The sequence below is a fragment of the Typopeltis vanoorti genome, chromosome 20 (assembly GCF_054136105.1).
Source record: "Typopeltis vanoorti isolate ZY-2024b chromosome 20, IOZ_Tvanoo_1.0, whole genome shotgun sequence".
NCBI lineage: Eukaryota > Metazoa > Arthropoda > Arachnida > Uropygi > Thelyphonidae > Typopeltis > Typopeltis vanoorti.
Genome location: NC_143568.1, coordinates 43545086 through 43570423, shown reverse-complemented (window position 1 = coordinate 43570423; position 25338 = coordinate 43545086). Strand labels below are relative to the sequence as shown.

Sequence of the window (25338 nt, the reverse complement as noted above, 5' to 3'; positions counted from 1 at the left end):
TCACCGTGGAATTCTGATTTTTCTACCCTTGCACACAACCTCACCACATTCCTCTCTGGCTGAAATAATCAGTGTTTTCTTCAGGACTTGCCACTGAATCTCCAAGGTTTGGTTCATGTTCTCAAATTCTTTCATTTTTTCTTCAATAATCTTTGTGTATTTTAGTCTACAGTTCATATCTGAGAGCTGCTCAACTTTTATTTGCTTTAAAACATTTTACATGTTATTCCTTTTCAATATGAAATTGAATTTTATCCTGCTCAAGACTAAACAGTGATCACTTCCAATTTCAAATCCTCTGTACACTCTGGTGTTCTGCACCAGGGAGAAAACATCACTGTCAACAATAACATAGTCAATAAGTCAATAAGACTTTTCTTATTCCTTGCCTCTTCTCTCCATGTGAATTTGTGCACATTTTTATGTTGGAACATTGTGTTAGTAATAACCAGTCCATGTCCTGAGCAGAAATCCAACAGATATTTGCCATTATTATTAGCTTTGCTCTTTTCTCCAAATTTTCCCAAAATATTTTTGTATGTCTCACAATCATTTCCTACTCTGCTATTTAGATCCCCAACAAGGACCAACTTTTCCTTTTTCATTGTGTCAGTTGCTTTTTCTAAAGCGTCAAAAAATTCCTCCACTTCTACCTTAGTAGAACCTTCTATGGGACCATAGGCACAAATAAGTCTCATTGTCCAGTTCCCCATTCTCACATTTGCCCACATTACTCTACTTGAGACTGACTGCCATTCAAGAAGATTAGCCTCGTATTTTGTGTTGAATACTATGGCTACTCCTTTTCCTTGATTGTCATTGCCTGAATATAACATTTTGTATTTATTGCTCAGAAAGATCTCACCAGTTTTGGTCTTTTTTGTTTCGGTCACCCCTATTATGTCGATCTGGTACTTATCTAATTCCTCAGCTAGCTCCATTTCTTTGCCATTCAGGCTTCTTACATTGATAGTACCGATCTTTAACTTTGGTGATATTGAGTTGGGGTTTGTTTTCAGATTTGTTCCAGTAACTGACTTTTCGCTGTTCGCCCTGGTTCCCCGGCGAAAACAACGGGGGCCTTGTTTAACCGGGCGATGCCCCAGCCGGCATGAAATTTTGTCATGTTGTACCATCATTTTTTATTTTGGTTTAACCAATAAAAATACAATTTGGTCGGCTAAATCCCAAATTGCCAGCCCATCCTCGTTCGTTCAGTATCAAAGTAGATACCCAACAGGGTGCACCACGAGAAGGTGAGGATTGGACATTAGGTCAGAAGCCCTGGTCGGTTCTCCGCATTCCTTTAAAGGCTATGTGGAGGTCTCCTCTCAGTTATACAGCTTTGACCCTTAAGCACCCCGAAAAATTTTTCTTATAACAAAAAATTTTTGAAAGAAAGGGTGAGCCTATGTTAAATTGTGAATGAAACTATGTTGTGTAATTTATTTTTTTTCATTCACATTTAACATTGCTTATTATGTATTAATCATGATTTGTATAAAAATTATTTATTATTCCTTAATTCAGGATTACTATTTAAATATTTATTCTAAACTTAACCTACTATTAATTTATTAAACAATAATATCTGTAGAATTTATGATAACTAAAATATATATATATGATGTAACGAAAAGTATTATTATAATTAATTGTATACGTAATGAAAAAGCTGAATAAGTAGCTCAAATATTCTGTTTATTCTTATTTGTGAAAATTTAACGTTATGTAATTACTCATGTAGTAGTAGAGCATTGTATTACATTAACGAAATGTTTGCGTTCATTTGTTGTCATGGAGATGCATGAAATAAACAAGCACGAGTCGAAGAGAGCGTGACCTTCAGACTGAAAGGAGAGGAAAGAAATAATATAAGATTTTTAATTAGAGAGAAGAGAGGAAGTTTATGCGGACTGGGAAGGAAGGTAGGATACTAGCAAAGGAAGTGGAAGAAAATTATAAGTTCTCTAGGGCAGAAATTCATGAGAATAGTGTTTAGAAGTGAGCCAAAACATAGTGAATCATATACTTAGCTGCAAGTGAAGTCAGCTGTGTTGTAAAGGAAAATTAATGCCATAACCGGATAAATAAAGAACTGGACATTCAATGAAAAATTCTGATTAGTTCCAGTTAGTCTAGGATTACGTCTTAATTCTATGTTGCCCTGAGAAGAATTATATTGAAATTAACTAGTTTCAGAAAAGTAAACAAGGAAAGATATCAGTACCTTATTGATGTGTTTTTTAGAGTAGTGAAGCACGATTAACAGTAGTTCAGTTAAATCGTTGGAGAATTTTTATTAATGTGTTCCGCTAACGTAAATAAGTTAATTCATAAGTGTGCTCACAATTAATTGATGTATTGAAGATTGTATCTGGTAAGAGTAGTCATACTTGTTTGTTTATTCTAACATTAACATATCTTCGAAGTTCAAAGTCCGAAATAAGATTGCTTGGAATATTGTCTACCTTGATTAGTGCTTCCTGTGAATTTAAACATTAAGTACAGCTGATAGATATGTGGAGACTGATTAAATAAGAAGTTTCGTTTTATTAACTTGAGTTAAGAAAGCTTGTGATTTTGAAGCTGTGAATTGTATGTGAAAGTTTAGAACATTGAATTGGCATGAGTGACTTAGAAGATGTATTAAGTTGATTGTATTGTTTCATTTTAAAGCAGAATTCTTGTATTTGTTATATATATCATATATTAAATGTTTTATTTTGTTAATTTAAATATTGTGTTTGCCTGAATTCCTTTTTACTGCACCGTTCATAAATATTTGAATCTTGCAGGAACCCCAAGTGGAATAGTAAATAATTCGGCCTAAATAAATGAGGAGACTGCTAACTTAATTAAGAATTGATCCTACTATTTTATATAGACTAATCTAAAAATAGGGTGGCGCAGTATAATTATAAATTTCCCTAGTTTTGGATCGGTGATCAATTTGCAATTAGTTGTTATATTGATAAGAGTGACTTGAACCAAGATGGCGGATTTAGAACATAACATGAAAATAGAACGTCACGACAATACCTACGTCAAAGAGGATGTAGGGAGAATAAGAATATAAATTTGTCCTATTTTATATTACAGCTGGCAGTGAAACAAATGAAAACCTGTCTTGTTAGATTAATTGTTTAATAGTATTTCTGAATTTTATAAGAATGATGATGATGATGATTTGCAAGTTATGTAAAATAAAATAATTTATTAAATTAATTACATAACATATTTCCTATTTAAAATAAAACTTCATTATATTACTGGAGGCCACCTGTGATTAAATAATTTGATAGTGAATGAGATATTTCAAAATGAAAAAGAAAAAAAAAGTGAATATGTGAAGAAAATAAGGCAATATATTTTGAGCATTCAGAACAAGGCTGAAAATTCACTCGCTACTTGTCTCTGACAACTCACCTGTGGTGAGCGAATTTCTGGAGCCCTGCTTTATTTATGCCAGAGGTTTTAATCAAAAGTTTTCGTGTTACTGTATTGCTATTAATTTTTCAATGAACATTGTTTTCTTTGATGATTTGATGACTGTTCTGATGAATTGTTTTTTCAGTAAATTGTCTTTTAGCTAATTGTTGTTCAATGAAATGTCTTACTTTTTGGTGAATTTTCTGCATGCCTGTCAAAAACGAATTCGCAAGTTATCAATGCACAAATGAGTGCACTGATTGCAATTCATGGTTTTATGTGTAATTCTTGTCACACTTTGGTAATTTAATAGACCACCTATATATGCAAGTCCTCTTAATTATTAGTTACTGATATACAATCTGGGGTGCTTAAGGGTCAAAGCTGTATAACTGAGAGGAGACCTCCACATAGCCTTTAAAGGAATGCGGAGAACCGACCACGGCTTCTGACCTAATGTCCAATCATCACCTTCTCGTGGTGCACCCTGTTGGGTATCTACTTTGATACTGAACAAACGAGGATGGGCTGGCAATTTGGGATTTAGCCGACCAAATTGTATTCTTATTGGTTAAACCAAAATAAAAAATGATGGTACAACATGACAAAATTTCATGCCGGCTGGGGCGTCGCCCGGTTAAACAAGGCCCCCGTTGTTTTCGCCGGGGAACCAGGGCGAACAGCGAAAAGTCAGCTACTGGAACAAATCTGAAAACAAACCCCAACTCAACATTACCAGAGTTAAAGATCGGTACTATCAATGTAAGAAGCCTGAATGGCAAAGAAATGGAGCTAGCTGAGGAATTAGATAAGTACCAGATCGACATAATAGGGGTGACTGAAACAAAAAAGACCAAAACTGGTGAGATCTTTCTGAGCAATAAATACAAAATGTTATATTCAGGCAATGACAATCAAGGAAAAGAAGGAGTAGCCATAGTATTCAACACAAAATACGAGGCTAATCTTCTTGAATGGCAGTCAGTCTCAAGTAGAGTAATGTGGGCAAATATGAGAATGGGGAACTGGACAATGAGACTTATTTGTGCCTATGGTCCCACAGAAGGTTCTACTAAGGTAGAAGTGGAGGAATTTTTTGAGGCTTTAGAAAAAGCAACTGACACAATGAAAAAGGAAAAGTTGGTCCTTGTTGGGGATCTAAATAGTAGAGTAGGAAATGATTGTGAGACATACAAAAATATTTTGGGAAAATTTGGAGAAAAGAGCAAAGCTAATAATAATGGCAAATATCTGTTGGATTTCTGCTCAGGACATGGACTGGTTATTACTAACACCATGTTCCAACATAAAAATGTGCACAAATTCACATGGAGAGAAGAGGCTAGGAATAACAAAAGTCTCATTGACTATGTTATTGTTGATAGTGATGTTTTCTCCCTGGTGCAGGACACCAGAGTGTACAGAGGATTTGAAATTGGAAGTGATCACTATTTAGTCTTGAGCAGGATAAAATTGAATTTCATATTGAAAAGAATAACATGTAAGAAAGTTTTAAAGCGAATAAAAGTTGAGCAGCTCTCAGATGTGAACTGTAGACTAAAATACAGAAATATTATTGAAAAGAAAATGAAAGAGTTTGAGAACAGGAATCAAGCCTTGGAGATTCAGTGGCAAACTCTGAAGGAAACATTGATTGATTCTGCCAGAGAGGCATGTGGTGAGGTTGTGTGCAAGGATAAAAAAATCAGAACTCCCTGGTGGACACAGGAAGTTAAAGAGGCAGTGAAGGAAAAGAAGAAAGCATATCAAAAGTTCCTGGCAAATAAGTCAGCTTTTACTCTTACAGAATACAGAGACAAATGTAAGAAAGCTAAACAGTGTGTAAAACTAGCTAAACAAAAGTCATGGGAGGACTTTGGCAAGAATATAGAAAATAAATATCAAGAAGGTGGCAAAATATTCTGGAGGTTGTTGAAGAAGCTTAGGAATGGAGGAAAGAGTGCTGTAAAAGGAATTAGAGATGATAAAGGTGAAATGAAAACAGCAGAAAAAGATATCCTTGAAGTATGGAGTAATTACTTTGAAAAACTGCTAAATGAAACAAGTAGTGATGACAGCACAGTGATAAAAAACACTGACCAGGCATGCAGTCAGGAATACATATCCATACTTGAAGTAGAAAAAGCCATCAAAGGCTTGAAATGTGGAAAGGCAGCAGGAGTAGATGATATTCGACCAGAAATGCTGAAGTATGGTGGTATAAGAGTCTTACAGTGGCTGCACTGCATAGTTCAGAAAGCCTGGACAGAGGGACGAATTCCCGATGATTGGAGTAGAGCTCTCATAGTATCCATATATAAAAAGGGAAATAAAACTGAATGTGAGAATTACAGAGGTATTTCCCTACTGAGTGTTCCTGGCAAGATCTATGCAAGTATACTTGAGAAACGGTTGAGAAGAATTGTGGAAGAAAAGCTTGGTGAAGAACAAGCTGGATTCAGGCCAAATAGAGGCTGTCAGGATCAGATCTTCACTTTACGACAAATAGTCGAGAAAGCATGGGAATATAACAAAGATCTGTATTTAAGTTTTGTCGATTTGGAAAAGGCATATGACAAGGTGCCAAGAGAGAAGCTATTCAATACGCTGCAATTATATGGTGTCAATGGGGCATTATATCAAGCAATACTTAGTCTTTATTTGAGTTGTGAGTCAGCAGTTAGAATTGAAGGAAGTACAGGAAGATGGTTTAATGTTAAATCTGGTGTGAGACAAGGATGTACATTATCCCCTCTGTTATTCATTATCTATATGGATCACATTATGAAGGAATGTGGTATTAAACCTGATATCAAAATTGGAGATGTTAATGTCAGCTCTTTGCTTTATGCGGATGATGTTATACTTCTAAATAAATCCGCTACAAGTCTGCAAGATTCTCTGACTAAATTGAATAGCTGTTGTAATAGATATGGTATGAAGGTCAGCAATAAAAAGACAAAGACAATGAAAATAGGCAGAATCATTGAAAATGTCAACTGTGTTGTGAATGGAGAACCCGTGGAACAAGTAAAACATTTCAGCTACTTAGGCACAATTTTTACTGAAGATGGTAAACTAAATATAGAAATAGACAACAGAATCAGCAAAGCTGGTATCGTGTGAAGTCAATTGAATAAATTCATATGGAATAAGAAAGAAATTAGTCGGAACACTAAATTAGCTGTATACAAGACTGTGTTCAAACCAATTTTAACTTATGGATCTGAGAGCTGGGTCAGAAGTAAAACACTTGACCAAAGACTAGAGACCGCAGATATGAGAGTCCTGAGAAAGATTAGAGGCATGAACAGATGGCATCAATGGCAATATCATATTAAAAATGAGGATATTAGGAAAGAACTTGACATTGTCAGCATCCAGGAATGCGTTAGCAGAGCTAATCTCAGATGGTATGGTCACTTAAATAGAATGGGAGAGGAAAGATTAGCAAAACAAGTGTTCTCTGCCAGGTTGGCAGGAAAACGACCCAGAGGAAGACCAAGATATAGGTGGATTGATACGGTACAAAGTGCCTTAGACGATAGAAATATAAGATCTGATAATGTTGGAGTCTTGACAAGTAACAGACTGATTTGGAGGAAAATTGTAGATAGGAAGTTAGTGATGATGTAATTTTTTCATGTAGTACTGTCATATCCTGTACACCCCTTGAGGGTACATGGCAGGAATTTGATGATGATGATGATATACAATCTGAAAGCAAGATTATTTTACCTCTGCATAGCTTTGGTTTTGATAGAATAAACACATGGAGCTATTTATGTTACATCTAACCAATATTTAAACAAAGTACAAGATAATTTGAAAAGACTTTCTAGACTTTGAAAAGGCATTTGATAGTCTAGAAAATATTGATATTAACTCTTATGACTTGGAAATTTTAAAGAGATTATATTGGACACAAACAGCATCAGTATGTGTTAATGGAGAGGAAACAGGAGAATTCCCAGTGGAGAGAGGAGTTAGACAAGAATGCAAGTTATCACCATTATTGTTTAACCTTTATAGTGAATAAATGCTTAGAGAGGCACTTGAGGATGTAGAAGAAGGAATAAAAATAAATGGAAGAATCATTAATAACTTAAGATATGCAGATGATGTAGTGGTGATGGCAGAAAGTGAAAATGGATTACAACATTTTGTTTGAAGAATTGAAAACTCCTGTAAAGAGTACAGACTAAGGATTAACTCAAAGAATTTTCTGCCTAAGATAATGATAATGGGCAGAAAAATAGGAGATAATGTAAAGATAAGATGTGGAGGAAAGCTTTTAGAAGAAGTAGAAAGATTTCAATATTTAGGTAGCTGGATCTCTGAGAAAGGAACTTCAGAGTTGGACATTAGAAATAGAATAGGCAAAGTTAAGTTGACATTTATGGAAATGAAGAGAATTTTAATAAACAAGAATATTAAAATAGGTGTTAGAGTTGGAATAGTTAAAGCAACAGTTTGGAGTATTGCAAGTTATGGAAGTGAGTCATGGACACTCAAGAAAGAGAGATATGGAAATAATATTAATTGGAAATGTGGTGTTATAGAAAGATGGAAAAGATTAGCTATACAGAGAAAATATCAAATCAAGAAGTTTTAAGAAGAGTTGGGATGGAAAGAACACTGCTCAAGAATATTATGCAAAGAAAGACCAGATTTGCAGGACATCTTCTGAGAGGTTCTTCGGGACACCTGACAATTACAAGGGAAAGTTGAGGGGAAGAGAAGACATGGAAGTCCAACTAGAGTGGACGGGTTTAGGAATGACGGAGGCGACAGACCGAGAAAAATGGAGAAGAGCTGCTCATCTGCTGCAACCCTCTTGCTAGAGGATGCTACTGGACGACGACAACAAGAAAATCTCTCATGTCCCATCCCATGATCAAGTATGACATGAGATAATACAGGGTTAGCCTAAAAGAAATAGAAACTTTCAAAGTTTTACAGAAAGAAGAGTTTTAATAGCATGGCTGAAATACTTACATGGTTTGAAGAGTACATCCTGAAGTTTACATGGGTAAGTTACAAGTGTTCTATGTGTGACCCTTTTGTAACACAACAAATATCAATGCGATATTCCAGTTCTTCCCAAACACTTCTCAACATGTCCATGTCAACAGTCGGAGCAGCTACTGTGATGCGTTGTTTAAGATCGTCCACACTTGTAGGGAGGGGAGCAACAAAAACTCTGTCCTTTATATACCCCCATTTAACACCCTGTGTTAAATGGGGGTACATAAAGTCCGGATTTAACACCCTGTGTTAAATCTGGACTTCTTGGTGGCCAGCATGTAAGAGCCACGTTCTGGGCAGTTGAACATCCAATCCAATGCCGAGGCAACTTTTCATCCAGGTAATTTCTAACTTCAAGGTGCCAGTGCGGCGGAGCGCCATCTTGGACAAATATGAAATTGTCATTGTCTTCTTGTAGTTGAGGCATCAGCCACTCATGTAACATGTCTAGGTAAGTTATTCCACGCACTGTTTTTTCCCTGGAAAAAGAATGGTCCATATCTTTTTACAGGATACAGCGCAAAAAAAGTTCACTTTGGGTGAATCCCTCATATGCTCCACTACAGCTCTCAGGTTTTCAGTTCCCAATATATGAACATTGTGTTTGTTCACTGTACCACTAATGTGGAAAGTTGATTCGTCACCGAAAATTAGCCAGTGAAAAAAATCACTTTCTTCACTCCGTTGCTGTATGTCCATACAGAATGAGTGACTGAGGATTTTGTCATTTTCATTGAGGTTCTCCAATAACTGCAACCTGTAAGAGAACATTCGTAAATGTTTACTTAAGATATTCCACACAGTCTTTTGTGGAACTTGAAGTTGTAAACTTGCACATGTTGTCGACTTCTTCGGGCTGTGCATTTAAGTCTCACAAAAACGAGTCACTGTTTCCTCAGATACAGGTGGTCTCCCAGGACTTTTCCCCTTGCACAGACAACCAGTTTCCTTAAATTTCTTGCTCCAATCGTAGATTGACTGTCTTGCGGGTGGCTATTTACTATACCGTGTTCTAAAACAACCATGCACAACAATAACAGAATTTGTTTTTGCAAATTCAATCACGCAAAAAGCCTTCTCCACCTGGCTAGCGGCCATAATGCTCGACTTACGTCAAGGCGCTCACGTGCTGCTGACGTCACGAAGACAAACGAAAAGTGGAGGTCGTAAACTTGAGGACTTTTTCTATAAAACAGTACTAAATGCTTTCTGATGTAACAAACAAATTTCAATTTATAAAGCATTTAAACTGTCTATTTCTTTTAGGCTAACCCTGTATAACACACACATGTTAATCACATTGCAAATCCTGTGATCTAGTCTTTAATCATCTGACTTAATCCTACCTCCATGTTTTAAACTCTGAACATATATGATTTGGTGTTTTGGCTGACTTCTCTTTTATTATTATAAAATACTTATCTGAATGGCTTCCCCACAATATCAGCCATTTCATATTTAATTTGTCATCTTCACTACAAATCTACAGGACCACTAATGAGAACGGAAGTTATGTATTATAATTCCCTGCCTGTTGAAATGTTGTCTTTTTATTGCTGATTTTCATGACAAATTTATTCAAGTAGTACAGTTATTTAATATGATTAAAAAATACATTAGAACATTTACTGACATTGATTTAACGTGTACATTGTAGTTTTTTGAAAACACTACTGGAAAGAGATTACTCCACAAGACAAAGGTACAAAGAAAGAATTAATGGATGAACAAATGACAATAAGTGGTTAGTGAGGTGAGCTAGAAGTTGAAATGAAAACTGATGTCACTGAGTGTGAGTTTTGCAGATTCAAGAGTTATACAGCAGAAAACTATGTATCATGGAGTGGAATGAGTTGATGAGAGAGAGAGAGAGAGGGGGGGGGGAACATTTACAGCAGTAAATGTTCCACACTGGGAAAACTTCCAATTTGTACAGGATACATAGCTGTTGATAATGCGAAGCATCTCGAGCGAAAAATAATTTTTTTTTTTTTTTTCAGATGATATTGAAAATATAGATATGTTTATAGTAGGAAAAGCTTAAATTTATTCATATTATGAGGGGGGGGGGGGAGTCTTAACTGGCAACCTGATTGGTGTTAAAAGCAGGTGTTGTGAATTCCTCATTGTGAGAAATTAAAAGGATAATTTTTTTACAGATACAGATAAACTGTATCTGGTGCAGAGTGGAGAGATAAGAGATATTTAATCAACTGATTTCTCTTTATAGTTAAAATTTTTAAGCAGGTCTGCTTAAGCAAGTTAAGCAAGATATTTTGAGAGAGACTATCTTATCACTACTAAAAATGGAATAGAGATGAGCATTTGAAGTTGTAGATGTTTTGAGATAATATTTGTTTACATACTACAAAATTTCTAAGAGGAATGCAGAGTGCTGTGATATAAAATGCTATTAGTAGTCTTTGCAGTCAGGAAAAATATATGGCTTCAATATACAGAAGAAAATGAACAGACAAATGAACAAAGCCTTGAAGCATTCTAGCATGGGTGAGAAGTTAAGGAGGCTAGAGAAAACAATCAAACTATTGAATACAAGACTGCATAACTATTCACATAGCTTTTGTGCAGAACCTGATCAAATGTCAGATCTTTAGAACAACTGCCTGGGTTTCTTGAAACCTGTCCATAGCATTTTTCCAGAGGTAGAGAACATTCAGGTGTCACATGGGACTACTGTTATTTTCACTGACTACAAGTGGTGAGGAAGACACAAGTTGTACAGAATTTTCTTGTTGATGGACTTCATTTTGAAAAATGCTAATGCAAGGTCACTGAATATGGGTGTTGGGGGGGGGGGGGACAACAAAGTTATTAATTAGATATGACAGATTTCTCTTCATTTTGTGAGAAACATGACAAACTTTCAAGTTACACACTACCAGTGTAAGAATGAGTCATAAAGATGGCCAAGATAAAAATTTCCTCTAGATTTAGAGAATTTGTAATCAGAAGGATACTTTCAGGACTAGAGGATTTTTTTGGATTGCAAGTCCAAGCAACTGTGGTATGGAGGCAACCATCAATGTGAAGTATTTGATCAATGGCTTTTGAGTGCAAAAATAAAGAGTAGTATTTGGGTATGAAGTAAGTTTTATCCTTATAGGCCTTTTTTAAATTTAGGTTTTTGGATTAGCTGATTATATTTTCCATTACACAAAGAGGGGAAAGTGAAAACTTGGTTCTGAACTAACTGCAATATGTTTTGTTAGTTCTCCAAGTGCCATGGCAGTGCTTTAAAAGAATTCAAAGTTGAATGAAGAGTTAAAGTACTATATTAGTAAGAATATTTCTCTCTCTGTGTGTGTGTGCACGTGCAATCGTCATTTCATACGTGGGGACAGTTTCTAATAAGGTCGCAAGACTCCTCAAATCCCATAGAATAAGAGTGACTTTTAAACCTACAGAAACGATTAGGCAACTCTTAAGATCTCCAAAAGATGGCCATCCTTTCATCAAATATCGGCCAGACTTCAAGAAGCCTTGAGATTAGACAAAGGGAACACATCGAAGATGTCAACAATAACAGAAGAAAAATCAGGTCTATCTTTTCATTTCTCAAGAACTAACCATATCATAGAATAGGAAAAAAGCTTCATTCCTTACACGGAGGAGGATTTATTAAAGAAGCCACAACAGTTGCCTGTACTGTACAAAACCTCAATAGGAATGGAGGATTAATCTTGCCCGAGATCTGGAAGACCCTTATTAGATCTCTAAACATACAAGAACTAAATTATAGTGCCAATTATAGAACGTTCCTAACAACAAGTGAGATCATGCACACGCTTTGCATGTATTGTATGCGTTCTGTTTTGTCAAATATAATTGGAATCGGTTCATTTATAGTTTGTAACAGTTTTCAGCTTTAAGTGCCTTATATCAGTTATGTACCCTGAAGATGCCAACAGCCTCAGTTGGTGAAAAAACTAGTTGGTATAACACATTTGTTTCCAAAATATACTTGATCAATAAATCCCAATAGAAGTCATTTCCATAGTTTTTGTGGTCAAGAAAATACGTTTTAACATAAGTTCAGTTAATATCAGCAATGTCTTTTGGCTGGAAATACCTAGGGTTTAAATCCCATCTAGAACATGAAGATCCTTCATCAGGGCTTTTCAACTGAAGGTAAGTCAATCTCATACAGAGAAAGAAGGGTTTCACCTCCTGGAAACACTCTGGTTTTTCATTCCTCAAAACAGGCATATTGGCCAGAACATGTGCAACTTACAGACATAATACACTGGTTTCATAGCCTTAGCAGAAAATCCAAAACACACAAATAACAGGTGTTGGTTCAAATCCTGCTGCAGGCATGGATGTTTGTGAATGCCTTCAGGTAGCACACAAATTTTATCACAAAGTGTGAGACTATTCCTGCATGCTAAAGTGGCTTGAGAAATTTACATGTTCAACTTTAAGAGCAGCGTTCAGATTACCTAGGCCTTGGCCTATCCACAGTAGTATGAACCACAGGTTTATAACCTTGTATGTGGGATTCAGATAAAAAATAAAACAGAGAAATCTTGCAAGTTGCAATTAGATTTATCTATGTGCAGCAATATTCACAATATGGATGAAACAATTATTAAAGAGGAAAAGATAATGAATACTGGAGAGTGGATAGGATTATCAGAAATTCTGCTGGCTAAATACTATATGGATAAACTAATTACTGATAACAAATAGAATGGCATCTCTTTCAGCTGGATTAATGGAGAAAATGAGTGAATTACAATTACTTATTTTAAAATTACAGAGAAAAATGACTTCATTCAGCAGATGGAGTGAACGAATAAGTCTATATTTATTAGTATTACTATATTATATCTACACTGAGTCTGAGGACTCATTGCAGGAGATAACATAACTGTAGAACATCAAGTGTTTTTATAATAAATTTAGTATAATCCTTTATCCAAGTGTAAGCAAACAAAGTGTGCGCCTGCAGTATCTTCAGGAGTGAGACAACTCATGGTAAAGGTGGACTAAGCTCTCATCACTTGTCTTAGTATCTCCCATAATGCAAAGCACATCTCCTTGCAAACATTATAATGCTATGCATTAAGGGAAGGGCCAGTCCCTAGACCAGTTTCGACCTTTATTGAGGTCTTGTCAGTGGGAGCCAGATCCAGAGGTGGAGATACTAAGGTGGAAGTAATGAAGAAGTCATATTTACCTACAGGAGTTGCCAAAAGGTGTCTCACCTTATTATTAAATTACTCTGGATTAGAGAAAGATGTTGGAAGTTTTTTCCCACTTGGTTAGACTATAATAAATTTAGTTTAATCCTTTATCCAAATGTAAGCAAAGTTTGTACCTGAAGTATCTTCAGGACTGAGGCAACTCGTGGTAAAGGTGGACTAAGCTCTCATCACTTGTCTTAGTATCTCCCATAATGCAAAGCACATCTCCTTGCAGATGTGTATAATGCTATGCATTAAGGGAAGGGCCACTACCCAGACCAGTTTCGACCTTTATTGAGGTCTGTTTAGTGGGAGCCAGACCCAGAGTAAAATATGACTTCTCCATTACCACCACCTCTGGGTCTGGCTCCCACTGATGAGACCTCAATAAAGGTTGAAACCGGTCTGGGTAGTGGCCCTTCCCTTAATGCATAGTATTATACATGTCCGCAAGATGTGCTTTGCATTATGGGAGATACTAAGACTAGTGACGAGAGCTTATTCCACCTTTACCATGAGTTGCCTCAGTCCTGAATATACTTCAGCTGTAAACTTTGTTTGCTTACACTTGGATAAAGGATTAAACTAAATTTATTATAGTCTAACCAAGTGGGAAAAAACTTCCAATCAAGTGTTTTTGTTTAATAACATAAATGTAATATTTAAACATTTATGTAATATATAAATGTAATATATAAACTTTTTCCTCACAAATATATTGTGAGGAAAAAGAACAAAATAAATTGTTTTGCTTACATATTACATATATATAGTCTGCCCACAGTTGAGAACCATAGCTGGCAGAGTGACAAAAAGTCAATTCATGTTAAAGGGGAGAAAAAAAATAAGGGATGTATGAATTATCAGTAATGAAATCATGTGCTTTATACATAAAATTTTCTAACTGTTATATGAGCAAAATATTGGAGATGTGGAGGAGGTTAATGAAAATGAATTAATCTCCAAAAGAGCAAAATTAAAGCAGATTATCAGAAAGACAATGCAGGAATTACAAAAAGTTGAGAGGCATTTAAAAGCATAGGGAGAAAAGAAAATTAACTAACAAAATAAGAAACCACAAAGCATGGAAACAGGTAAGTCAGGAAGTAACGGAAATCAGGTAGGTGATGCTGTTTGTAAAAAGAAAGAAGTTATTTGGTATGGTTCTTGGAGTGAAAATTAAGAATATAAAGGAAGCAATTCAAAAACAGAAAAGAAAAGTAAATGAAATCATAATTGTAGTAGGTACTAATGACTTAACTAGTGATAAGCACATGAAAGGGTTGCTGGAAGAGGCAAGAGTGAGAAAATGAAAATCGTCAGTATTTTACCTCATATGATAAAAACGTATTAAGAAAAAGGACTATGATGGCAAATGATTCGATGTTTGTAGAAGGAATGGATGCAAGTTTCTGGATGTGTGGAGTGAGCTTTGGATTCCAAAAGAAGGGAAATGAAGCCAAGGACGTCCTAAAAGAGTGATGAATTGTCACATTTTGTTGGAAAAAAAATTGGTCAACCATTGCCAAGAACAGAGAAAGGTGGAAGGAACTAGAGGAGGCCTTTGTCCAGCAGTGGACAGAAAACGGCTGAAAAGAAGAACAAGAAAAACGATTGAGCTTGAGGGAAGACGGGATTTATATAAGAGGGATCACCTACACCTGAATGTGTTTGTTATCAGGAGTCTAGAAAAACTAATGACTGGTATGAGACCTAACACTGAGAGTCAGGGAAACTAAATTATAAAGGGAGAAATGGTGAGAATGTGAGTGTAAGAGCGACAATGTTATATAACTGTGTTAATGATTGGAATGGGCTTTGTCATGGAAATGTTGATGAGGAGAGAACGATTTCAACCTGGTGTTGGTTTGGTTCAGACCCATCAAATGTTCAAAAGCTGTCTACATGTATAAGGCACTAGAGAAGAATAGAGATCTACAACATTGTCCAACTGTAAACAAGAAACTGTAAATAAGAGTATAAAAAAGAAGATGCAGGTAGATTATTATGTCTGTATGCAAATGCTAGGAGTATCAGAAACAGAGGGGTACAGTTTGTTGCTTTAGTCAAAATGTTGGGAGCTCAGATTGTAGGCATTAAAAAGACCTGGCTATCAGAATCAGAAATACTAACTGGTATTGTGTGCAAAGGATAATATCTTTAGGAAGGATAGACAGGATAGGAGAGGAGGGGGAGTGCTGCCAATGACATCAGATGACTTGAGTACAGTTAGAGTTGAGACCTATGATTGAAGTACTACTACTAACAGTATTTCATGTGTCATTGAGTTTGAAGCCATCTGGTGTGAGGTGAAATCTAATAAGATTAATTACACAGTGGGGTGTTGTTACAGACCTGATGGATCAATTGCTAATGATGAATAAATGCATCACCCAATAGAAAAGATGAGCATGAAAAGAGTAATCATAATGGAAAACTTCAATTATCCAAATATTGATAGGGTAGCAGAAATCTCATGAGAAGAATGAAAATGAATTTCTTGAACTGTTGCAGGACAACTGCCTCAAGCAGCATGTGACAGAAGGAACTCAAGGTCAAAGAATGTTAGATTTGGTTAGCTTCAGAGGGCATTTCAGTTAAAGACGCAACTATTCTGCCTATGGTTGGTGACAGTGATCGTGCGGCACTCACTTTGGAAGTGACTAAGTTCATGAATGTTCCATTCAGAAAAGGTTGCATGCTAAAAAGCAGGAAGTTATGACCAACTGAGGAGTATACTGAGCACAGGGGAATGGGATTGGCTGCTGGATAGGAAGAATGTCGACAGTGCATGGGAAGCATTTAAACAATACTTAAATGATATGACTCAGAATGTGTCCCAAGAGTTCAAAGAATAAATAGGGTAGAAGTCAAATGGATGTGTAATCTTATTAAGCAAGAGATTCCTAAGAAAAGGATGATGTGGAAGGAATACCATATGCATAAAGATGATTTCCATTAGGAAAATTATAAGCAGCAGGCTAGAACAGTCACAGCTGTTGTATGGAAAGCAAAGTCTGAGTATGAAAAGAAACTGGCTCTGTGTGTTAAAGACAATCCACAAGAATTGTATCAATGTGCTGCAAGTAAAACAAAGAATTAATATGAAAGAATAATTCTAAGAGGTTGTTCAACTAATGAGTGCCCATTTTGTTAAAAGCTATCAACCTGGTGTATGCAACATTGAGCTCACTGTTACCTCTTCACTGGATGAAGAATCTCGGGTGTATGAGGATAAGATATTAGAGCTGTTGCACAAATGGAATAAGAATTCAGCAATAGAGACTGATGCAATATCAGCACATGCGCTAAAAGAGGGTTCAGTTGAACTGGTTATTCCTTTCACCAGGGATGTTTATTATGAGTCTCAGAACAGGTAAGATTCTGCAGGAATGTATGGTAATTCCATTGCACAACGGTGGCACAAAGACCGATGTATCCAACTATCAACCAATTAGTATCTCAGGAGTGGTGGTGACGATTTTGAAAAAATTTGTTAGGGCTTGCATTCAGAAATGGGTTGACAGTGAATCTCTACTTTGCAATGAGTAACATGGGTTTACTAAGGGAAGGTTGCTCACATTTTATAACAATGTTACCATTGAACTAGACAAGGGGAATGGATACACCATGATACTTTTTGATTTTGCTAAGGCTTTTGACAGAATACAGCATGGTAGACTGTTCCATAATATGGATGATATGGGATTGGATTATAAAATATGAATGGATAAGAGGATGGCTGACTGACATATCAAAAAGTGGTATATGGGGGATGCGAGTCTGCAAGATTTAAGGAATCTTGAATTCATATTAAATCTTTAAGATTTGGGAATCCAAAGCGTTGTTGTCTTGGCTTGCACATCCCCTGAGACACTTCGCACGTACGGCAGTAGGCAGCCTCCTAGGGTGATTCCTGGACACCTTCGGGTGACTGACTGGCCTGCTATACCATTCTTCCCTTCCAGGGTTAGCAGCCCTGGTAGGGTTAAGTTTCCTCGTTTGCAATAACTCATCAGATGAAGGTTCCGACTCTTATAGGCCAGAGCCAGGAAACTCGTCGAGTGTGAATCCAGATGTCTGTTTCTTGTTTGGAGGTGATCCAGCCACCTGTCCCAGCAACGTCCCCAGGAAGAAAGTTAAAAGAAAGCTATGCAAGGGCTGTCATCAACCCATTTATTCAAGTTCTCATCATGCTTGTTCCGGCAGTCAAGGCGTTCCCAATCTCAGGCACTTCGTATGTCAGGTCTACAATCATGCATTCTCCACCACAGTCGGCCTTGGCGTGCATTGCACCTCGAAACATCCAGCCAAAGCCAACAGCGCAATAAGAACGGAGTGTGTCAAAGCACGTTGGACTGCCGAAGAAGAAAAGATCCTTGCCGCTCATGAGATCGAGTTGACGGCTTGAGGGATAAAGAAAATCAATGAGGCTTTATTTAAGGTGTTCCCATTAAGATCCTTGGATGTCATCAAGTGTCATAGACGGAAAGCCAGTTACAAAGCCTTAGTTCAAGAATTCTCAGCCCATCCGCCACAGGCAGGAACAGGTAATATTTCCGTATCTCCTGTCCCTACCTCTCCATCTTCCAGCCACCATCCTGCTGTTGAAGAAGAGGCTCTGATTCTGAGACTGACATCATCTCTAGATGATCCTCCTCTTCCAGAATATAACCATAAAATTCTTAAATCTCTCATCCAGACTCACTTTCTGGTGGATATCACAGATCAATTGAATGACTACCTCGATGCAGAATTCTCCAAACACTTCAGCCTACATCTCATTCTATAATGACATTGTCAAATAGGAAGCAGAGGAAAAGGGCCCATGCAGCTATGCAGGCCATCTATAAAAAGAATAGAGAGCAATGTGCCCAAACCATCCTTGACGGTGCCTCCCCTCCACCTCTAGCAGACTTACATGATGATTTTGTTAAATTCTGGAGTACAGTATTTTCAGCTCCACCTCCACACTTCCCTGATGATGACCAACCTACAATACTGAGATCTATTCCTGCCCTTCAAATATACCAGCCTGTCTCCATCCAGGAGATTAAAGCATCTCTTCCATCCAATTTCTCTGCCTCCGGACCTGATGGATTTCCTGCGTCTAGGCTTCGGAAGGTGCCACTGAAGATTCTTCAAGACTTAGTGGACATTCTCCTTTCCAGTAAAGCAATACCATCATACCTACGTGCTTCAAGAATTATCTTCATTCCGAAGAAAGAAACTTGGAAGCTGTGCATCCGACTTCAGACCTATTACCATCTCCCATGTGTTAGTTAGACTATAATAAAATATTAGTTAAATGACTCAGTAACATATACAGCATGATTATAGGCAGAGAGCTTTTGTCCCTTCGGACGGCTGTGCCGAAAATATATATCTTCAATTAACTCTTATTTAGCAGTATTGGTCAAGTGTTAATAAACTATTTAATAACCAACTAGTTTCGCCGGCTATTGCTGTCGGCATCTTCAGGGTACAAATAAAGTAGGCAAAGTAAATTACAAGCTAGATGCTAACTGACAATTCTAATTCAATAACAAAATAGTACTGAGCGTGAAACAATACATGATTTACTTGTTGAGAAACATTTTGTATTTGGCACTGAAGTTCATTTCATGTGTGTTTAATGATCTGATTAAGGTCTTCCATATATCAGGTAGGATTAAACCTTGATTCCTGTTGAGGTTTTTATGTGGAACGGGTGACTGTAGCTGCTTCTTTGAAGATTCTGGAGTGGTAGTTTTCTTCTATATAAGGCATATAACTTTTATTCCATTCAATAATGTGGTTGGTTGTAGAGAAGTGGGAAGAAAGGCCAGATATATCTTGTTTGTTGTTTCTTACATAACCGATGTGTTCCTTTTATCTCATTTCGAAGCTTCTAGACGTCTGACCAATGTAACTAAGACCACAGGAACAAGAGATGTTGTAAACTCCAGCATACTATGGAAAAAAGAACCCTGCTAAACTTAAAGAATAACAAAGACATCATCATACTTAAAGCGAACAAAGGAAATAGTCATCTTAAACACAAAAGACTATGAAGATAAACTTAACAATCTGTTATCAGATAGGTCCGTCTATAATGTCCTTAATACAGATCCAATGTTAAAAAAACATAACGACACCAATGAACTATTACGTCGGATGACAAACTGGCATACAGATTTAATTAAAAAGTTAAAATCTATGCATCCTCTAACTCCTAAACTGTACGGCATTTCAAACGTGCACAAGGATGGCTCCCCATTACGCCCCATTGTAGATGGAATCAATTCTCGAACTTATTTACTGTATAAACATCTAGCCAAAATTCTACAACACATCCATAACTCAGATACTTATATCAAAAACTCTCAACATTTTATTGATAAATTAAAAAACGCCCCTATCTCTGAAGATGATACTTGCTAGCCTTGATGTTACTTCCCTGTTTACCAACATTCCAGTAGTTGAAGTCATCAACATCTTAGACAATTTGTTCTCACAAGACATCACTTCGTTGTTTAGTCACTGTTTAACTTCTATTTCGTATGGAAGAAAACCGTTTACAAACAATTAACTGGATTGGCCATGGGTAGTTCCCTCTCACCATCTTGTGTTGACCGATTTATGGAAGATCTTGAAACTAAAATCTTATCTCAGATTAACCCAAAACCTACAGCATTATTATGTTGGAGGTTTAATGGCTTTTTTACAACACTCAAAAAGAATTAAAAAAGAATTTAATACTTCCTATATTTCGTCCAAGTCACTAGGACATCTACGGGGATTACAAAGACAATTAATGTAACATGCACACAAAAACTTACAATACTAAGCCCAACTACGTGGGTGACAAAGTCCTATCTAGGTGGAGCGCCCTCTAAGGGCAGTAGTAGGTGGCCTGGAATGTAAGGTGGGACCTCTGGTGATGACTGTTTCCCAAATCTTCAGAAGCTTAATGCAACCGTATTTGTTAAGATTTGGTTGGTTTTTGAGAGCTGCTGCTGCTTCTAAGAAATGTCTCTCTTTCTTGAATTTGCTGTGGTGGAGCATGGTGGTTTTCTTCCATGATACTCTGTGGGTGGTGTCCAAAACATGGTCAGCCAAGCCTGAATGGCCATAGTTGTGTTTAACGATGTACGACTTGTGTTCCTCCAGGCGGATGGATGTTGATCTGCCTGTCTGTCCAAAGTACGCAAGCTTACAGGAACAGGGTACTTTGTAAACTCCAGGCAGAGAGAGAGGAGGGAGCTGATCTTTCGTAGAACGGATAAGGGTAGCCAGTTTGCAGTAGGGCTTATATGCTGTGTGTAGGTTATACTTTTTTAGTATCTTGGCTATTTTTTCCGAAGTGCCACGGATGTAGGGTATGGTGATGGCATTTTTAAATTCTTGTTGACGAGAGGGACGGGGAATGGGGGAGGAATTGATTATTTTTTTGATTCTGTGTTCGCTGTAGCCATTGGAGAGGAAAGTTCTGTGTATGTGGTTAAGCTCAGTAGTGAGGGCGGTTCCACTGGAACAAAGGAACTTTGTTCCTGTTGTGAACAAAGTTCCACTGGAACTTTGTTCCAGTGGAACCACCCTCACTACTGAGCTTAACCACATACACAGAACTTTCCTCTCCAATGGCTACAGCGAACACAGCATCAAAAAAAAAAAAAAAATAATCAATTCCTCCCCCATTCCCCGTCCCTCTCGTCAACAAGAATTTAAAAATGCCATCACCATACCCTGTAATGTAATGTAAAGTCTTTCATTTAGGCGTGATTAGATATCCAATGTTGTATTATATTGGTGGGATTATGCAAGGAAGTTGAAGTTCGTGGGCTATGTAGCAAAAATTGCAAATACAACTCAAAACATAATTGCAATGCTGAAATGAACGTTCACATGTAAAAATAAGGATGTCACTTTGCCTCTTTATGAGGCACTGATAAAACTTCACTTGGACTACTGTGTGCAAGTCTGGTCGCCTGGTTTCTGTTGTGATTCTGACATACTGGAGAGAGAGAGTACAAAGTAGAGTGTTAAAAATGATATTAGGATTGTGGAATACTGATTATAAAGACAGATTGAGAATTTGTAGACTGCAGACACTAGCAAACAGGAGAAAAAGGGATGATATAATTAAGGCCTACAAACTTCTGAAAGGGTCATACAGGATTTGGTTGATGGAATTTTTCAATTCATGGAGGGTGAGGAAAGGACAGGAGGGAATCCTTGGAAGCCGAGAATGAATGCCGCTAAGAAGGGGTTGAGGGTTAGATTTTCTTCCCATAGGGTGGTGCATGATTGGAATGGATTGTCACTAGATGTTGTGAGTGCAAGCAGTGTAAATGAATTCAAGAATAAGTATGACAGCTGGTGCCTGTAGTATGTGGCCTCCCTCAATAAGTCTCTGACTCCCTGGAGTTCTCTCTTAATAATAAATGAAAAGCTACTGGTTTTGATATCAGCTATTGAGATTTATGTAATTCATAGTTTTTTTAATAGTGCAAGGACAGCAAAGGTAATACTAGCACACATGTAAGACAATCGCAAACATCCATGCCCACAGCGGGATTCAAACCTGCAATATAATAACCACTCGACCAAATAGGCTGGCCAGCTTTTGAGGATACTTATTCCTAAATAATAAAATTTAATCCATTTTTGTCTAGTTAGAGTATGTTATTTCCACAGAGAAAAAATTATAATTTATACTTTACAAGAAATGTACTTGTTTTCATCCTTATTTTTAGGTAAGTGCGAACAACTAAGAGTGTGTATATCAGGTATTTCATGTGAAACTTTCGTTTACTAACACATAAAGATGAAAATAAGAATTTTTTTCTGTCAAGTTTATTTTTCCTAATAATTCCATGAGCAGAAAATAGAAATTTTAGTATGAGCTTGAAGTTAGGATGTTCAAAATTTAATGCATACAAAATGGATTTACCTTCCCTGTTCCTGGAGGCCCAGCAAGTAGAACTGCTCTCCCTGCCATCTTTTTGCTTTTGATCAGCTCCACAACAATACCAGCAGCCTTGAATAATAAAGAAATTATAAGAATGAGTATGCATAAAGATAAAGTGTAAATTAAAAATAGGATTAAAAAAAAAATGTCTTATAAAGTATATAATATTTAAAATAAAATAAAATAAATCAGCTAACATCTTTTATTCCCGTATAGGGAGTAGGCAAGGCCTTTATACCTTATCTAGCTTTTGGAGACTGAGTGGGCAGTTCAATTTCCACCGGTAGTCAATCAGAGATAGCTGGCCCATGTCTATCACTAATTATAGCAGCCACCGATGAAGAGGCTGGCAAACAAGCGCTGCCATCTCTTGGTACCTAACCCTAACAAGATATGTCACTGTCTGAAATAATGTGGGTACTACAGTGGATTTTCTTGAGTTTACGGGATGAAAAAACCGAGTTTCCGGAAGGAACAACCTGCTTGCCAGTGCCAGAGATCGACTAACTCAGGAATCGGTCGAAGAAAATTTAAGAAAGTAAATCATAATTTATGGAATGAAAACAAACACATTAAATTTAGTAGTTTTGTTACTGTTTCACTGTCAAGTACAATATGTACATAACAAAACACAAAATAAAAGGAGTCATATTAACACCCCAACTGGCCATGACGTCTATAGATGTCCAGCAAAATCTGGATACGATTCTGTAATGCCTATTGATTAACATGGATAAGAAGTGCAATTAGGTCTCACTATTTCATCCACCATGGCCCAGTAGAGAGGTTAAACCATTATTTCCCAATTGCTTTTATTTATTTTTTTTAAGGCCCTTGTTTCTTAAATCCATGTCGACTTTAAAAAAAATTTACTCTTGAGAAAATGAATTTCACTCTAGCTTGGTGTTTCTCAGCTGGGGTTCACAGAATAGTGGTTCGACACAAGTCCAATGAAGTGGTTCAACTTTTTGAAACATCATACAAAAATTGAATCCAGTGATTCCCAAACAGGTTGTAATAATTTACAACATGATGCTGTTATAGGATACTACCTAATTAAGGTTTACACCATTACTAGCAATTTTCTTACAAATTATCAATTATTAGTCAGGTCTCCAATTAGTCAGTCTCTATATATATATACAGTCTCTATAGCCCAGTTGTGAAGATAATTCATGTATAAACTTTGTTTTCTTACACTTGGATAAAGGATGTAATTTTTCAGATGTTTGTTCTTTCAAATGCATTATTACATCTACTACATCTTGACTTTCCTCTGGGTCTTTTTTCAGTCATCCTGGCATCAACACCTTTTTTCTCACATTCTGGTTAAACGGCAACATCAGTACGTTATATTATTATTCGTGACACCTCCAAGGAGTCCGAAGACTCATCGCGGGAGGACACCTCTTGTATAACTCTTTGTCTCCACCTACACCGATCGTCTACTATCAATCATCTACATCAGCGCCACCTACTGCTCACCACCACAGCTAGTATTTTTTTGTGTGTAAATTGCGTATGTTCTGAAGGGTCGATTTGTCTGTATGTGGAATGAAAAATCCTGCTACCTTCGTATGAGATTGGCTAACTCACCTTCAATTTAAAAAGTCCATATAAAGATTCCTCCCGTCATGACAAGAAGAATCGAACTTAGGCCTTTTCCAATCAAATGGCGCAACGTACCGTTGTTCTTCCAATTGCGCTTGCTCACACATTCTTGAGTTTTAATTATGTCATGTTCATTTCTAATATCTTCGTTTTGAATCTAGATTCTGCTATTGTTGCAATCTGCTCATTTCCCTAACGTTCTTGAAATTCTGATATATCTGCTAGTCTGGCTGGCTGAGTGCTTAATGTATCCACTCTCCAACTAGTAGGCTGCAGATTCAAATTGCACCATGGCATGGACGTTTATGATTGTCTTTAGGTGGAAGATGAATTTCATCATCCAGTGTGAGACCACCAACTTGCTTAGTCTGGAAGTCATTTAAAAAAGTTCCATGTTTGATCTCTAGAACAGGTTTTCCCCCCCACCACACCAGGTAGGGGGGGAAATAATAAAAATCCTTAGCTTACTCATGGTGCTAATGTACCATGAGTAAGGTTTCCAACCTTTTGTGGGTGGGAATAAAAACAAGATTTTCCAATGTAGTAAGTTCTTTCACTTGATTATAAATTTAATTAAAAATACCAAAAAATTATCTTCTTGTTTAATCTAAGTGTAAGCAAACTAAGTTTGCAAGTGAGTGAAGTTTCTTCATGACTAGGTTACTTGTATATAGAGGTTAACAGCTTCGCATTAATTGACTTAGTATCTCATAATGCAAAGCACACATCCTAGGATGTGTAAAGGATGAGACCATAATCAAGGTCAAAACCAGTCTGGGTAGTGGCCCTTCCCATAATGCATAGCATTATATGTGTGCCTTGAATTATGGGATACTAGGCAACTGATGTGAAGTCATTAGCCTCTATATACAAGTAGCCCAGATGTGAAGATACTTCATGTGCCAACTTTGTTTGCTTACACTTGGATAAAGGATTAAATCTAGAATATAATTTCTTGGCATCTTTAATTTATACCTAATTTTAGAGTTTACAAAATGCAGAAAATATATATGTTTTACTTTCAAGCCTTTACATTCTTTTCTTGTCCTTTACAGGTTGAAAAGGTGTGAAACCTTTTGGCTACTTGTATATGGAAACAGGACTTCG

At 36.8% G+C, this 25338-nt stretch overlaps 1 protein-coding gene across 1 annotated transcript in view; it reads right to left on the bottom strand.

Moving 5' to 3' along the window:
- Positions 1–25338, bottom strand: part of pont (RuvB-like helicase pontin) — a 174024-nt gene that overhangs the window by 140562 nt on the left and 8124 nt on the right. The window contains exon 2 of the mRNA XM_090409723.1: positions 22603–22689. Coding sequence (XP_090265849.1) covers positions 22603–22689 — 87 coding nt within the window. The remainder of the gene's footprint in view (positions 1–22602; positions 22690–25338) is intronic.